This window comes from Paralichthys olivaceus, chromosome 1, assembly GCF_024713975.1.
Source record: "Paralichthys olivaceus isolate ysfri-2021 chromosome 1, ASM2471397v2, whole genome shotgun sequence".
Classification (NCBI taxonomy): Eukaryota; Metazoa; Chordata; class Actinopteri; order Pleuronectiformes; family Paralichthyidae; genus Paralichthys; species Paralichthys olivaceus.
In genome coordinates this window covers 10135067-10152161 of record NC_091093.1, presented here as the reverse complement: position 1 = coordinate 10152161, position 17095 = coordinate 10135067, and the positions used below count along the sequence as shown (strand labels likewise).

At 40.2% G+C, this 17095-nt stretch overlaps 1 protein-coding gene across 1 annotated transcript; it reads right to left on the bottom strand.

Annotated features, from left to right (window-relative positions):
- Positions 1–1678: 1678 nt before the first annotated feature.
- mmp2 (matrix metallopeptidase 2) lies at positions 1679–15872 on the bottom strand. Its single transcript, XM_020080268.2, has 13 exons — positions 15534–15872; positions 15094–15320; positions 13966–14114; positions 12885–13013; positions 12202–12375; positions 11209–11382; positions 10259–10432; positions 9911–10066; positions 9627–9753; positions 5155–5291; positions 4354–4513; positions 3952–4061; positions 1679–2857 (listed from the first exon to the last, which is right to left on the bottom strand). The coding sequence occupies exons 1-13, from the start codon at positions 15687–15689 to the stop codon at positions 2754–2756; spliced, it is 1977 nt and encodes a 658-aa protein (XP_019935827.1). The 5' UTR covers positions 15690–15872; the 3' UTR covers positions 1679–2753.
- Positions 15873–17095: the final 1223 nt, after the last annotated feature.

Genomic DNA, 17095 nt, shown 5'->3' with positions numbered 1-17095 from the left:
TCTTGCCTTATTTGGCTCAGTTTGTTGATGCTTGTGCAGACATGATTGTTATTTGATCCCACAGACACTCGGTCCAGCAAAGACAGGCATACTGCTGTTTGACCTCAGACTACAACAAATACAAAACATGTTGGTTGTGGCATTTGTGTTTTGGGGAAAATGGGAAAACAGTGAAATTCTCCACAATTAATGCATATCTGAACTATCTCCTTTTGATAATTAATGTAACTAATGTAAAAAAAAAGAAAAAAAGAAATTCAATTCCATTAACTGGACTTCCCCTGAAACAGTTTGGAGCCCCCTGGGTAGGCCTGGAAATGAATGTGTTTTTATAATATGATAGGCACACACTCCTTGTCATGCCAATGAGATTCCAACATCCATCCTTCCTACATTATATGTAAACCACAAATCATGATGGTGGTGAACCAGCAGCAGCAGTAGAAATAGCAGCAGTTGCAGTAGCAGTAGTAACACTAGTAGCAGCAGCAGCAGTATCTGTTGTAGAAATTGCAGCAGTATCATGTTTATCTCTGTGAACAGTTGAGAAAACACAGATTTACTCCTCGTCCTCATGCTGGTCTCTTAACAATACAAGAACTCAGCAAAGCAGGAAACTTCCCCCTGGTAGTTGTTTCCTGTGTGCAGGAAGGAGGAAATTAGGAAGGAAATCAACTGCACAGAGACTTTCCTGAAAAATACACTTTTATTAGCTTTAAGTTTGTGTTCCCAGAAAGCAAAAGTTGTCAACATTGATGGACAGAAAGTTGCAATGTGGTGGAAAAAAAGCTCTATTGAATCCAGATTGTACATGGGTCATGTTCTATCATTGGAAATCAGTGTCCCAATGTGCCAACTGCAACTTTCCCTCCTGAATATTTCTAATTAAATGAAGATTGGGAAACAGCCATTTTAGTGGAGGGGGTTTGGGTTACATATTTTACATTTGATACTATGTATATCTCACTGATGCATTAAATATCTCTGGATTCTGATGACAAATGACTGAATAATTATTTATTATTACAACGTTGATTTTAGAAGGAAACTGCAAATATGGGGTAGAATTAAGCCACTCCCCCCCAAAAAGAAAAATCCTATATTATAAGTGTACATATCATCTGTCAGTTGCCTGCAGTGAAGGAGCTATGTTTCTAATCTTTAATCTAAGGAAATGCAGAGGAAAATACCTGCTGTGATATTTTATTTCACTTTGTATATTTGATCTGGATAAGGGCGACTTTGGGTGTGCTAACTGTATATAGACTGCATATAAAGATGTACAACATGTCTCCATTTCCTCTCACTATCCAGAAATGAAGCCAGAATCTGCTGGAAACGAATGCTGCCATCTTGTGAATTTGGAGCCAGAGCCTGTGGAGTAGTGATCGGGTGTAGGAGTTGTGGGAGCAAGGACCCATGGCTATGTGCGACCAAATGTAAGTCAGTCTCAACTGTCAAGAACATTTCACCCCATTTTTATAGCATCAAATATATAATTAGAACCAAACTTACCAGAAAAATGAGCACTTGAACAAACAGTAGTGTCATAAGAACTACCTGAGGGAACTTGGAGGGAACTGTCATATGATCTATCTATATATACAGTGTATAGTGTCAACCCAGAATGTTGCACGGTATATTGACCTCCTCCTCTATTAATTACTGATCCACAATATATTGACCATCTTTCATCTTTATTGATGACAGTAACAAAGTGCAAAAGCATTAAAAACGACACAAAACACCATCACTGTTTTGCTAAAACCCAGGAAAGAAACAAGATTGTTAAAAAAAAGATATTTAAACAATACTACCATGGTACTCTTGTCATGATTCCATCATGCAGCAAACTTATACAGCCTCTAGAGGCAACCTGTGCCTTTAATCTGTCTCTACCATTAGTGAAGGGACATACAACATGGAGTTGCCATGACAATAATCTGGTCTCTATATTGTTTAGTTCCCTTCTATAGTCCTATAAGAAAGTGCTAACCAAATTAAGAATAATGTGTCTGCGAATACTACTTTCTGACATTCAGAGAATGCTAAGTAGTCCCATCAGACATTGTTACACTGAATATAAGTTGTGTATATGTATATATATTTAGGACTATATGCAAAAGCAAACTCTAAAGCACCATTTTCGGTCAGACACATTGTGCAAATTCATTTCTTTAAATGTATTGCTCAACAATGAGAAAATTAATTAATTAAAACTGATACATTTATCAAACTGCACTTAACACACTGGACATAGAAGTAATTCTAAGCCAACATGAATTCCTCATCTGGTGTAACACAGCCTTTCAGATTAAAATTTGCATTAAACGGCAATATCTCACAGCAAAGTATAGCACTGCGTTTAATGCAGTGTGGACATACCTGATGTCTGAGTACAAAAAACAACTCAAAAAACAACTACAAAACAATGAAACAGGGGGTACAAATTGTAATAAATCTGCATCAGCATAACAAATACAATGTCAATATCACACAGTAATATCCAGTTGCCCATGTATAGCCTGTGTAGAAGGTCCCGAGGTGCCTTTCTACAAAGCTGGAGGTTGATTATACAGGTTGGAAGGGACATATCTCACACAGAAGCGTGCATAGTTGCCAGGACAAAAACGTACAACTTACAATGGTGTGCACTGCAGTGACCTCAAGTTGTGTATGATAATATGCCAATGTCCTCATGAGGCCAGGTGTCATTACAGGAATCAGCAAGTTGTAAGACATTTTCGAGATGCTCAACAACCGAGCCAGTCCTTTGTGATTTCGCCCAGCTTGACAATCTTCAAGCTGCTGTCTTCCAGTTTGAAATAGTGGTTGCCTTTGAAGAAGTAGCTGTAATCTGTTAAAAACAAGCACAATGCACACTCTGTTCAAAGTATTTGCTTGAGTTAGTTTTCCACAGCAATAATTTGTGTAAAACAAGAGAGAAACTACCTTCTAATCACATTCAAATAATCACGCTAATAAAAACATTTAGATTAGCAGTGCAAAGTCGCTCTCTTTAAATTTTGCCAATCAGGTAGCATACAGAGGCACCTCTGTGCAGGGAAACAGACTTTCTTTATATAAATTTGTTTGTTCACTGTGTGGGGAAGGGGCTCTGTGATGCTGGCTGCACTGTGTGTATGTTCAGAAAGCAGTAATGGAAAAATCCCTGGTTGCTTGCCATAGACAAATATCTACCACCCCTAACCCCAAGTATACATTGCTGACAGTGACAGGCTCAAGAGGAGGTTTACCTGGATCATGCCTAAAAATCAACACTCTCTGACGGGAGTTCTTACCCTGCAATGCCCTGCTCACTAGCCAGCAAAGCCAACTGTTATGTGTTATTCAGTCACTGAAAATTAAAGGATTGCACAAGACAAAAGAAAGAAACAGGACTCCCACTGACTGTGTTGTTCTATCAACATCAGACCACAGATGACTCCCTAACTCCAGAGCAACTCCCTTTGGCTGGTTTTTCTTCTTTATTTTCTTTGTGTATTCAGTTCCTGTAAATGATTCACTTTTGGCACAATAGCATCATCACTACTTGCTGGGTTTGAGGCAGAGACAAAGTCATGGCTCACTGATAGAGCTGACTTTATTTTTTGCAGTCTTACAAGAAGTGGATGAGTCCTAATGACTGATCATTTACAGATTTTGTTTTTCTTGCACTTCCATGATGTTGAACTATTTTCTTTTATAGTTATACACTGGATTAATCAACTAGTGGATGGATTTAAATAAAGTGTACCGCTCTAACCAAGGCTAAATTAATGCTAATCATCAAATGCTAACATGGATGTTAAGATGGTGCAAATGGTAATTGTTGCATTCTCTGTCATTGCCAAATGAGCATGTTAGCACAATGTGCTGCTAGCTTCTGTTAAAAGTGTCCGGCCTCAAATCTTCACAGCTTATGTAAAAAAGAGAGAAATATATTTTTACCAATGCCATTAAGACTGAAGGCAGAGTCAAGGCCATCTGGGATGCCATTCCAGGAGTCAGCAATAAGTCTGGGGAAGCCAGCATCCATGATCTTCGTCTCTTCATCATATCTGTATATATAAAACAGTAACGTGAATCCTTAAATAAGTACTTCAGAGTTCTCTCATATACATAAATTCACCATTCACCACTCATACTCTTCCATAGAGATAAAACATTTAGTCATCGTCACCTTGAAATCCCATGTTTTGAAAGGGCTTACACAGCTGTTTAGAGTACAGTTTAGTTCACACGAAATGCTAATTAGATCCAGGCATGATTCAGTAATGTATGTAAGAGGGGGTGATGACAGCAGCAGACAAGGGCCGTTGGGCCCTAAATAGTTTCAAGTTTGGGTCGTACCTCCAGAATTTGTCTCCAGCAAAAAGATAAGTCTTTTTGTTCTTCCTGAAGTTGAAGGCAGCATCAATTTGTGAAAGGTCTGTCGGAAGGTCTAGACTGGAGATCTTCTTGGGGTAACCTCTCTCCAAGTCATTCGCTTTGTAGACCCACATCTCCTTGCCTGAGAGAAAAAAATAATTAGAAAAGAAGAATTGTGGCAAAAAAAAAAACTCAAGACATTTGTTATAATGACGGAAGGTAACTTTTTTTTTCACAAAGGATGATTAAAGAATCCACATTCTTACTTCTATTTACCAAATATATATATATATATATTTATACACATATATGGCTGATATATATTTATATATATATAAAATGAGTGAGATCTTGTGATTGCCATATAGCATAGTCCCTCCTTTGCCAAACCAGCTCTGCTGCTTATGTACTCAAAGTTGATAATTTACGTAAAACTCATCAGTATTCATGAAGATTGTCACTCAGTCATATTAGTAAGTTGCAAGGAATGCATCATAAACCACTAATAACTATTTTGGAATATCTCAAGTGTCCCAAGAGTGCACACAAGAGTGCCAACATTCCTGCTTCTCTTAATGTTTCACTTTGTTAAAATGCTTGACTGTGAGGCAGAAAGCATCCCAATGATCAAAAAGTAGAGACACCCCTTGATTACTCAAGCAACTGTCTGTTTGTCTCCATGGAAGCAAAAACAGAGTGCACAGTTTATGTAATATGACAACAACATTGAGCAATGTTTAAATCATCTGTTTCTAACAGTTATACTTGTCTTCTCCAGCATACCTGAGAAGAAGACAGTTTTTTCCTCCAGTGGGTTTTCATAGGCAGCGTCTATCTTGGCAGGCAGTTCAGGCCAGTAGGTGGCCACTAGCATTGGGCCGCTGGGCTTGCTTCTGTAGTTGACTGACCTGAACAGGAACCTGGCAGACAGATAATGAGTGGGTGAGCATTCTTAAGGTAGATGAGCTGTGGATGAAATAAGAGTGAGAGTGAAAGAGGAGCAGAGGAGGTTGATGAGGAGGAGTGTGACTTTGTGTATGTGTGTGTGTGTGTGTGTGTGTGTGGGGGGGGGTAGTGCAAGTGCTTCACTGGCTGAGCCAGCCACAATGGCCTGATTCATGAGCATCTGGTTCTCGTTAGGACTAAGGTTGCAGACGCCAGCGGAACAAGACCCATCTTGCCTGAATTTCCAAATCCACAGCTGCACAACAACTACAGCTTCCCAAACTCTTTTCCACTGACCTATTTTTTGAAAAGAAAGTAATCTACCGATTTCAAAGATAAGTTGTGATGATGAGAATATAAAAATAAATTTCAGAATAAAAGACATCTTCCAGTCTGAATGTATAAGTTTTATTAGTTGTGTTCTTGTCCCGATGTCTTCAATTTATTTCTTAAACCAAAAAACCCCCCAAAAAAATGTGTTTTTCCAAAAGCAAAATAATGTAACTCTGTGCTCATGTCAATCGTTATTAAAGGTCACCATTGCTTTATGATGCAAGTCTGGCAGAAATATCAGCAGCCATTATGCTCCTGAATTGATTCTACATCACTGACAAGACTTCTGCTGCTTGTAGTGTTGTTGTCCTGAAAACCTTCCTTTGGATGAAGGCAACATCAATTGCGACAGGTCTGTGGGAAGGTCAAAGCTGGAGAGCAGTACTTTGGGTAACCTCTCTCAAACCTATTCTGTAGACCCACGTATCAATGCTTTTTTGATTTTGATGCATCTAAGGAAACATTTTTTGGTGACTAATCTGCCTTTATTAGGATTTTAAAAATGCGTTGGAAACAGGACACTGCCATTTCCACAATGGCAGCCTTTTTTTGGTGGGTGCACTACTTCAGACCTACATCCGAGCCTGTTAGCATACTGTCATCCTCCAGACCTGCTAGCATCCAGCAACCCTCCCAGTTGCTAGCCCCCAGCCTATTTCCCAGCTAACTTCCGCAACCCATACCCTGTGTTAGTCTTAGTAAGTTATACCATATGGCTAAAATTGGACCCATAGCTTTCAGGCCTATTTGTACATTGGCTGGCAGTCTGTCAGACCCTGAGAAGTGTCTTCAGAGAAACTCGCCAGATGTGTTCCTATGACACCTGCAGCATAAATCCACTCAGTTCCAGCTTGGGGGTCCTGGATAACGCCCATTCTACAGTCTGGCAGACACAACCCCATGATCTCCAACCAACTGTTGGTCATTGAGGGAGATGTTTGATGTTTGCTCCATCAACTCCACGCATCGACCTGGTCTTGCAGTACAACTAGGAAAAGTGCACCAACACAGTATATGGTGGGAATGCACCTTGGTTGCCACCCGCCAATAGACCGAACAAAGAAGAGAAGAAGAACGGTTGGTCCGACACCAGATCCTGGTTCTCAGTCAGCCATTCCCACCCTGCCTACCTCCCTGCAGACAACACAGCCTATATTCCAACAGCTGTACTGTGGCCTGAGCTGACCTGCAGTGGAATGATCTGGTGCCAGCCGTCCTGTTAAATCTTCAGTCTCGTCCACGGAGACTTTACCAGTCATACTCCTCCTCTGCCTCCTAAGAGGCCCTGCTGTCGCTGGCCTCCTGCTTAGCCTCCTGAGGGGACAGCCACATTCAACATGTCCCAGCCTTCATTGTTGGCCTCCTGCCGTACCCCTGGAGAGATCCAGTCTTTGCTGTTAGCTTCCTACTCTGCTTGAAGATAGATCTAGCCTTTAGATTTGGCGTTCTACCTCAGTAGAGATCCTGCTTTTGTCCATGCCTTTACTGACACTCTTGGGGACTGCTTCATGAGTCAGCCTCCTGCTTCTTTATCCCCAGACCAGGAAATGCAAGCAGTCCCAAGAAATGCAATGTTTGACAATGCTCATTTTTGGCAGTGGCTCCACAGCTTCTAAACAAGCTAATTAACTTAAGTGTATACTCCTGTTGTGAAGAAAAATAATTGCAATATGTGTAGCGCAAAATCAGGATGTGGCTGCAATTATTCTTGACTGACTTCTTTATTAAAATAATGTTATTTGTTTGTGCTGTAAAAGAAAACAATTGTTGCTTCTCTGATGTACTTCTATCAGTGTCTGCGGTATAAGTGTTTAATTGTGGTATTAAACTGTTTACATGATAATGATGTGTTTCCAGATAGGAAGGAAATCTCAACTACAGGAAATTCTATATATTAAAAACAACTCCTGGCTGTGACTACATGTTTATATATGAAAGCGTGAGCATGTTTTACCATAATATTTGTTGTGTAAAATTATAGTCATAAATACACTATGACCCTAATTAGTAGGTTGGCCAAACTATTTCTATAAGACAGACTTTATAATTGCCTTCTCCTTAAGCCTCCAGACAGACAGACGCACACTACTGCTGAGCTCAGGGCGCGCTACAAGATTTGTTCATTGTATCATGTCAAGATTTGTCCTACATCATAAATATTTCTGAGCCAGGAGACAGGGGGGGGGGGGGGTCCAATTTGTACAATGAAAGAGTCAAGTGAGCATTATCACTGAAACCCAGAGGCCACTGCTCTTTCTCTGAAGCTATAAACCTTTTTACCAGAGCTCTGCAGCTTACAAGCCTGACATGGCCTTCAGGCAACTCATTAAGTTGCTGTGAAGGTCAGGACAACACGCTCATTCTGTAACTTTACTAGAGAGTCAAAATGTGCTGTACGTTCCCTTCAATGCCTTGAGAGAACTCTGTCTTCAATTTCTCTCCCTTGCCTTCAGATGAGTGGCTCATAGTCCTCTCAAGCATTGACACATATTTCCATAACAAAAATTCAAGGCATATCTAATTAATAATTGCTTGAAATGTACAAAACAAAGTGTTATGGTTCCACATGAGACGTAACACAGACGGTTAAGTTGCTTAACAAACCTTGCATGTGATTCAGAGTTCAGTTAAAACATCTGCTGAACTAGGCCAAGCTGCACATAACCAAAGAGAGGCAAATTCCCATAATTAGACACAGAGCAGTTGATTTTAACTATTATTGCTCCCCAAAAGTATCTAGATGGCAGGTTTGCATCAGAATGTCATAGTTACAATTATGGAACAGCACAGCTGATAATCAGGTATGTTTGTCTTTCATTTTCATAGTTGTAACTCAGACTGAAACATTTAAGAGAAGAAAGTTTCAGACTAGTTGATTTCCAGAAACAAGGCCAAGGTTTCATGGTCCACATAGCACCCTATGAGCTCATGTGCTGCACTGTCTATCGCAGTAAATGTGTGGAAAAGAGCCACAGTGAGGTGAAGAGAAATTCTGTATTTCAGCAAGTGAGTGAGGCCTGTTTCTCCTGGTTTCTAACTCCAGGTTATTGGGGGGGGGGGGGCAGTCTAAATGAAAGACTACACTCTTTCGTATGGAGGTCTGCTCGCCTGTTTACTTAGGATGATTTTCCAAAATGGCCATGACAGATACATAGCTATGTTAACCTCAAAATTGCAGGCAGTAAACATTACAGAGTGTATCTATGAGAATAAATGCGTCACAACCAGCAAGGATGCTGTTTGTGTTTTCTATCAGCATTTCTTTTGTTTTTGATCTTAGTGACCCTCAGAAGAATTTAACTAACAAAGTTCTGCTTTATGGGAAAATGCTCTGACTCACAAAGACAGTTGACCAAAGCCCCAGAATTACAACCCCTGCACTGGGTCAGCTGGTAGACACACAGTAATCTTACACTGGTATCACTGGTGCCAGTGGAGGAGAGGACTGCAGACTGTGTTTATGGCTGACGACTATTTTGGTTGTCGCTGCATGCATAGACAAGTAGTTTTTCCTTCTTACTAATTGTCACATCATGAAACAAGCCATCCAAACCACAATCTTCAAGTGGCATAGGATTGCAATACGAGAAACAATAATTAACAGGGTACCTCATGTCAAACTGCTTGCTTTCGTGGGCAAGATTATTATGAAATCCAATTTGTGTAGGATGAATTATTTTACTTGCACAAGTCATGAAGCCAGAAGTAGGCTACTGGGTTTTGTTTGTTGTTCTTTCCATAGATCACAGACAGGAAATCCAGCTAGACTTTGGCAGTGCTTGCAAGTTTCAAGAAAGTCAAACATGGAGCAAATGAAAACAGAGCAGTTAGCACATTCAAAAACCATGATCCAGAGCTTGGATTATGGCTGGAGTGCTTGTTAGTGCAACTTCCTGGCCCTGATGTGGTGTATGCAAACTTGGTGAAATCTAGTTTGGACCAAAATACCATCAGGACTTCCTGTTTGATGTGATTACCTGTCCTTGAAGAAGAAGGTCTCTCCTCTGATTTGTGCTATAGCATCAAAGACAACTGGCTCCTTACAGATGTCCATTGGAGTAACTGGACCTTGAGTCGGAGTCTGAGGCTGGTCTGTCGACGCACCTAAATTTAGCAGATTTACCAGCAAATATTTTATATTTAATTGATTAATTATGCACTCATAGTATTGATACTTCCTGAACTCTAATAAGGAAAACACAATTTTTTGGTTCTTGTATAAGACTTAATCTCCATCGAGGCAACAAGTCACATATCTCACCATAGAGCTCCTGGATGCCTTGAACATCATCATGAGAAAGTCTAAAGTCTTTTGTGAAGGTGTAAATGGGGGCCATTAATGCTCCTGGGTCCTGAGAGTGCTCCAAGCCAAGGGCATGACCAAACTCATGGGCTGCCACCAGGAACAAACTGTAGCCTGAAAAGATGTGATACAATGATCATCTTCACAGGAGAAACAATTAATTTAAAGGTTGACACAAGTCTTAGTAAATGAGTATGATGGATACTGACTGACAGTTTTCTAAATTGCCATGGCTAACCAGTTCATAGTTTTTGTGATTTAACAGTCTTGTAATGTGCCTTAAAAGGCAGAGGAATGCCTTCATACCTTGGTCTGGACAGAAACCCCATTTACGGTCATCATCATAGCTCTTGGTGGAAGCACACCACATCTTGCCATCGCTGCGCCCTGATGAGGTGCAGGATTCATAGGTGTCTCCCAGGAAGGTGAAGGGGAAGACACAGGGGCTTCCCTCTGCATTTCCTCCCACTGTTGACATGGCTGGAGGGGTAAACAAAAAGTAAAACTGAGAAAAAGTGAAATGTGCAGCGACCTTGGTTCATCTCACTGTCTTATGAACTCATTCACATGCCAAAATTCTTCTCCAGAGCAAGAAGGCTTGTATTATATTGTGAAATCAACACAGATGATCGAGAACAATATAATGAAGGCAGCTGGCACATGACATCAATACCTAGGCATAATACCAAGACGAACCCGCCCAAATTGATTTTCTTTCAGAGACATCATTTTCAATTTGGCAAGACAGGTTTTGTGCTGTTTAAAGAAAAATAATTTCTTATTCAGCACAAGGTATCGCTCAAGGCTTTACAACAAAGCTACATTCCCAATCAATTAGAACCAGACGAAAGCCCCAGTGGCTGTACCTCTCTCCGTATCTCACTGTCTCTCCCTCCCAACTTCACTACTTTGGCCCTAAAGCGCACTCCTACTGACAGAATGGAAAAGAAACCCTGCCACTGCACATTAAAATACTTTCAGCGGCATTCAGCAGACCACAAGCAAGACTGGAAATCCCAACTGGCAAATTCCAGTAGACCTTGCACATGACTTGGTACCTTACACTGCACATCAAAATATATACAGACAGTAAAATGCACTATATGAATCTAAACAAGCACATAGACTGAAGACAATGCAAACACTTGTATACAGCTATACACTATGTGGCATCTTTATGATACATAGAGGAAACTTAAGTTTTCTTATGTAATGAATATAGTCTGACATAACAGACAGTGTATAACACCCCCTACCAGTTTCAGGACAGAACCCATAGCTTTTGTCTCGGTCGTAGTCCTCAGTAGTGGCACACCAGCGGTAACCATCATCCCTGCCCTGCGTGGTGCAGCCGTCATACTTCTCTCCTTGAAAGGTGAAGGGGAACTTGCATGGAGAGCCCTCTGCATTTCCACCCATGGTGAATAGTACTGTAGAACAAAGGAAATAAATAGAAACATACTGTAGTTTACATATAAAGAACACATATACCTATATTATAATTATAATAAATATTCAATATCATTGTATTGTATTTTTCACTGCTTACAAAGAATAAGCTCAGTTTCTTGCATGATTATTACAAACAACCAAGATGCTTTGACCCCTGAATAATGATTTCAGACAAATGCATTGACAGAGGAAAATAAACCATAATTACACCTAGAATGGAACTTTTTTGTTCATCAATACAAATAACAGACGGCTCCAGTACAAACAGTTATGTTCTCATCATATAAAACAACTTAGTACATGTGTACTTTGGCTGTTTTCTTGTAATAGGCATGTGATCATGTTAGTACCATGGACAGCAACATAACACAGATAAACAAAATGTTTGACAAAGCCCAGTCTTCTAAAGTGGGGCAGCAACTTGGAAAAGAAATATTCCATACTCCACTCCAAATAAAAAACAACACTTTCCTGGCACATGGTCCAACCTACTTTCTTTCTGTCCAAAATCAGCAGAACAGCTTTAAATATGGCACTTATCTAATATGAAGTATTACTTTGCCTCTATAGGAAACACTGATTCTATTTCCTGAACTTTTTCACATGTTTGGCTTCAGTCAGGTGCAAGTAGGGTATGACAAATATTCTGCTATGGTCAAATGGGGCCACAAAAGTAGAAATTGAAACAGACACTTACTCTGTAAAGACAACTGGTTAAGATACATTGCAATGCCACATTATATGTAGTATATATATGGTGAACTATCAAAAACAGTAGACAACATGACAAAACTTACATTCATGAGGGCAGAATCCATATTTGCCATCATCATCAAAGTTGTAAGTGGTGGAGCACCACAGGAAGCCATCGTCACGACCCTGGGACGTGCAGCTGTCGTACTCAGTGCCCATGAACAGGAAGGGAAATTTACAGAACTCGCCATCAGCATTACCAAACTTCACCTTCACCACTGTGAGAAAGGATATTGATATTGTTTTGAACCAAATGATTCACCATTCAGACAGATGTTCAGTTCAACAGCAAAATGTACTTTATAAGCAATAGGCAATAATGGTATAAGCATTTCAAAGCACTGATATGAGACAGAAGTTAATTTTACTTCCTGTGAGAGGTAGATTGCTTATGCACAAGTAATAGATTCAGACAAGAGGATCTGAATAATGGGAAATGCATAAAACTATCTGGGTCAATGCGTGCAAATATAAATGCTGGCAGTGGATTTTCTATTCAGCTTCCAGATGGCTATGATTTGCCATTTTGAGTGCCAGAAAGTTCAGACAAAGTTAAGACTATGACGACAAAGTATCTGAAAGTCAGATTAGAAATATCTAAGTCAACATTAGTGTCCTGACACCTCAACTGCTGAACTTATGCTGATGACAAATTATACTGCACTTGTGTAGTAAACATAGTTAAGCTTTTTGCCATTCACTGTTGTGAATAGTCCCCGTCTATTACCTTGGCCATCTCCCAGTGTCCACTGCTCATCATCATCAAAGTGGGAGTCTCCTCCAATTCCTGGCCCTGGAGCGAAGGCGTGAGCCAAGAGGCCATCTTTGCCGTCAAAGGGGTAACCGTCTCCGTGCTCTGTTAATGACATCATTCAGTATTAAAGGTTTAGTGTGCAGGATTTAGGTGAAAGGGATGTTTTGGCAGAAATTTTATATAAAACATTCCTAGTGATGTTTTCACTAATGTGTAATCATGTAAATTGTATGAATTGTTGTTTTCTTTACCCTAGAATGGGCCCTTTATATTTAAATACTTTCTATAGTACTTTTTTTCTACATAGGGAGTGGCACCTCTCTGCGGAGGTCGCCATGTTTTTTTTCCAAACTGGACAAACCTTTTGAGTTTTTATGACAACTGGAGGTTTCCACAGGTTCTCTTTCATGTTTCTGTTTTCACGAGGCAACAACTGCTACAGCTATTAGCGAGAAATTAAAAGTAATTGATGCTACTTTAGACAGGGAGTACATGTTATGGCATTTGTGTGTTTATTAAAACACCAAATTATTCTTCATATTTCTGTTGGTAAAAGAACAGTCTGAGGTTTCAAATCTGTAAAACTGCTGCATTCCTTCTCGACAGGGTCAGCTAAGGCTAATCTGGGTGTTATTATAACCGTGTGAGTGAATCATGACTGGAACAATCAGTGTTACATCCACAATTCTCATTGCTGGATAAAGGTTTCCTAACTAAATTTGTATGTAGGCTGTGGAGTCACTGTAATAACATTTGTCAGTGTACCTTCACCATTTCTGAAAAGGGCATTGAACTGCTGTTCATCAGTTTTAAAACGTACCTAATCATAAGATGGTTGTTAGATTGCTTAAACTGATCTTGTGGAGAAAATCTTGAAATGTTCATCCTTCTAAGGCTTCATTAAGTAGGGCATTAGGGCATATGAAGTCCTTTTTTTGCTATAAAGTAAGTTAATGTGTTCGAAATCTTGACTTTTTAAAAACTTTTAAATGTGTGGCATTTTGCAAAATATCTAAAGTCTCCATGTAGTCTCTGGTCTGTCCACATAGCATACCGTTGCGGCCGAAATTAATCATGATGTCAGCCTCTCCGTCCATGAGGCGGGTGAATGAGAGTGGGGTGACGTCGCTCCACACTTTGAAGGCTCTGAAGAAAGCATCATTTATGACCTCCTCGTCCAGATCGAGAGAGTATCCCAGAATTCTACGGAACAGAAAGTTTCAGTCAAGATAAGTAATCAAAAGCCTGTGTGATGAAGATAGTCTGTCAGTGAGACATTTTCAAAGGTACTGAGGCAAATCACAAGATCTCTTTCTCTATTTAAGATCATGGAAAAGAACCCAGCTGAAGCCAGGCAGTAACAGCGTATGAGTCATCTGGTGAAAATGCTTCCCGAAACAATGTTCGGCTGCAAACTTTGCCTAAAAAATAGTCAATGATCCTTGAGTTGTTGTTGTCTTTGGCTTGCAGTCTTCCTTTCTAGCACATGGGCAGACAGGCTGGAATGATCACGCCACACAAAAAACCCCACTGATATAAATAAACCCCACTCTCCACATTGTTGTAAAACCTCAAACGGAGCAAAAACAAAAGACCTGACACACACTGTGTAGGAATGCTGAGTGTTAGCAAGAAACTAAGTGCAACAGCTCCACAGCCGTGCAGATGGGGGTGGGGTGGACTGGGGGCTGAGGAGAGAGTGGGGGGGGGGCGGTGTCAGGCGGGGCCAAGCTGTGGTCCATCTCTCAGAGAAAACAGACTCTAAACTTGAATTTCTATTTTTGTGCTCTGGAAATATAGATAAATAAACTGAAATATTTTGGTTTTATCATGGAACTGACATATTGTAGTCTATCTTAATACTACTAGTTTGACTTATGCACTGTAGTTGGGTGGAGTCAAGTTATTTGACCTGTGTGTAAGATCGAATAAAACATCCTGATGTTATACATGAAATGCATCTATAGTAATGGCCCTAGTTGTAATGTTGTTACCTTTTATATGGACCAAACTCTTAGAAACTTGCAAGATTTGATTGGTGGAGCACAATAATTCAGATTCATAATGAACTGGGACCCACTCCCATCATTAAATGCTCCTTTACAGGAGGAACTCACTTGAACAACGACCGGATAATCACAATGCCTCTTTACAAATTAGAAGCTAATGTTGTTTTCCTGACCTGTAGGTGATGTCATTCTTCTGCCACATGGGTTTCCTGTGGAAGAAGTTGTAATTGGCCACATCTGGGACACCACAGCGAGGCTTCTTCATGATCTCTACAGTTTTGGCATCAATTTCTCCAGTTTCTTGCAGAGAGAAGAACTTCTGCATTTTCTTCAGCGTGTCCTTGAGCACCATGAGGTTGCATCTGTCTTCTGGGCATCCATAAAACTTATTCAGATAGTGCTAAAAGAGAGAGAGAAAAAAAGAGAATTATTCAACTCTCATGATAAGTAATTATATCAAGTTAGTCCAGCACACATGAATAAATAAATAAATGATGCAGCCTAGAAACTATTCCTGGGCAATTCACTTCTTATACTTGAGGATAAAAACTGTTCATTGACACATGACTGACACTTAGACACAGTTTCTGGGAAAAACAAGCAATAAACTTACCAGAGCAACTTCTTTGTCTGTTGTGGGGGTAGTATCGTCTCCAGGAAACCTGATGATAGGCGAGGGAGCAGCATATGTCGCTTGAAAGACGATAAACTGAAGCAAAAACAATTTGAAAACAACCCGACGACAACCATATATCGTCGGAAAACCCATTTTCCCAGGTGAACTGTATCTTCAATGCGGTAAATACCGTGCGCGACCCTTCAGCCTGTGGTGTCTCTGCTGCTCTGCAGGATTTTTTCCCCCTTCTTCTTAACGGGACATACTGCACCTCCGATCTATGAACTTTCTCAGTTCTGCTTGCACAGGCACTTTTTCTGCCCCCGGTGTATTCTGCGCAGTCTCCAGGTTGGGAGAGAGGGGAGGGGGGTGGGTGAGGGGGGAGAAGAGGCCACAGACTGGAATAACTTCATGCTCACTCTTATGGTCGGATTCCTTTCTGTCTCCCTTGTTTTTACTGGAAAACCACGGGTGGATGAAGGCAGAGTCTGCAGCGGGATGTCTGAGGATTAAACATGAACGGGCATGACGGATGTTGATCTACATCAGATCTGTTGTGTCCTCATCACATTATTCCAAAAGCCTAAACAGTTTTCCAACATGTCACCATGACCCTAACGAGTTTATTATTTAGTATGAGGCCACTTGTCATCATGAATGTTATTACGAAGTGAGGTCCGTCTTTTGCGAATGTAGATGTGCATTTTGATAACACAGCCAATTTGCGCCCCACATTCTGTACAGTACTGTAATCTACTGTAACACACACATAGGGTGCAGTATGCAAAATTGCGTATTACTGATAAGTCTTGCATTATATAAAATAAAATGTGCGTCATGTGCACACCACTGTTTGTGCATGGCTTCACTATAATAAGTGGGTGTTGTCTGTATATATTGACATCTGTTTTTTTCATTGTCCCTGCCTCGCCCTCTACTAGCCTTTGCCACACATGTGTCATCAGTCCCCCACCCCTCCTGCATGCACCATGGTCCTTATGATCATAATAATGTTTGCCTCATTTTGATGAATTATAGTATAAATCAAATGAATAATAGAAAAAGGATGAGATGTTGCCAATTATTCATCATTCATGCTTAATCTCCCTGTTTCTAAAAGTCCAATTGTGAATAACTATGGCTCACTCCTATTGTACGAATACAAACCCACATTTTTGATGTAAATATCATCTGTTGTGTCAGTTGAACCAGTAATACAGCGACATCTAGCGGCAGGCAGGGTAGGCTATATTTGAAGTGCTATGACGACACCTGGTGGCAGGACGTGAAAACAGCACGACAAGAGAATTACATGTAGCCATAAAACCACAAACGCAGTATCACTGATTTATCCCGTTTTTGCACCATGATTTTTATTTTATTTTAAGTCTAGGCTAATTATTTATTAAGTACTCCCACATCAAAACAATGCATCCGAATGTAATTCTCAACCTCAAATTAAACTCCTTCTTATATGCTTGAAAAACAAAAGGCCTCACTGTGGAAGATGTGTTCAGAGGCATAAATGTTTTTCAGATGAAATATTTACAGATATAATT

Coding starts and splice junctions, on each gene's coding strand:
- mmp2 (XM_020080268.2), bottom strand. CDS start 15,689: ATGGGTTTTCCGACGATATATGGTTGTCGTCGGGTTGTTTTCAAATTG. Junction 5,292..9,626: donor ACCTTCTTCTTCAAGGACAG/GTAATCACATCA, acceptor TCTGTCTGCCAG/GTTCCTGTTCAGGTCAGTCA. Junction 2,858..3,951: donor CTTCAGTCTTAATGGCATTG/GTAAAAATATAT, acceptor TGTTTTTAACAG/ATTACAGCTACTTCTTCAAA.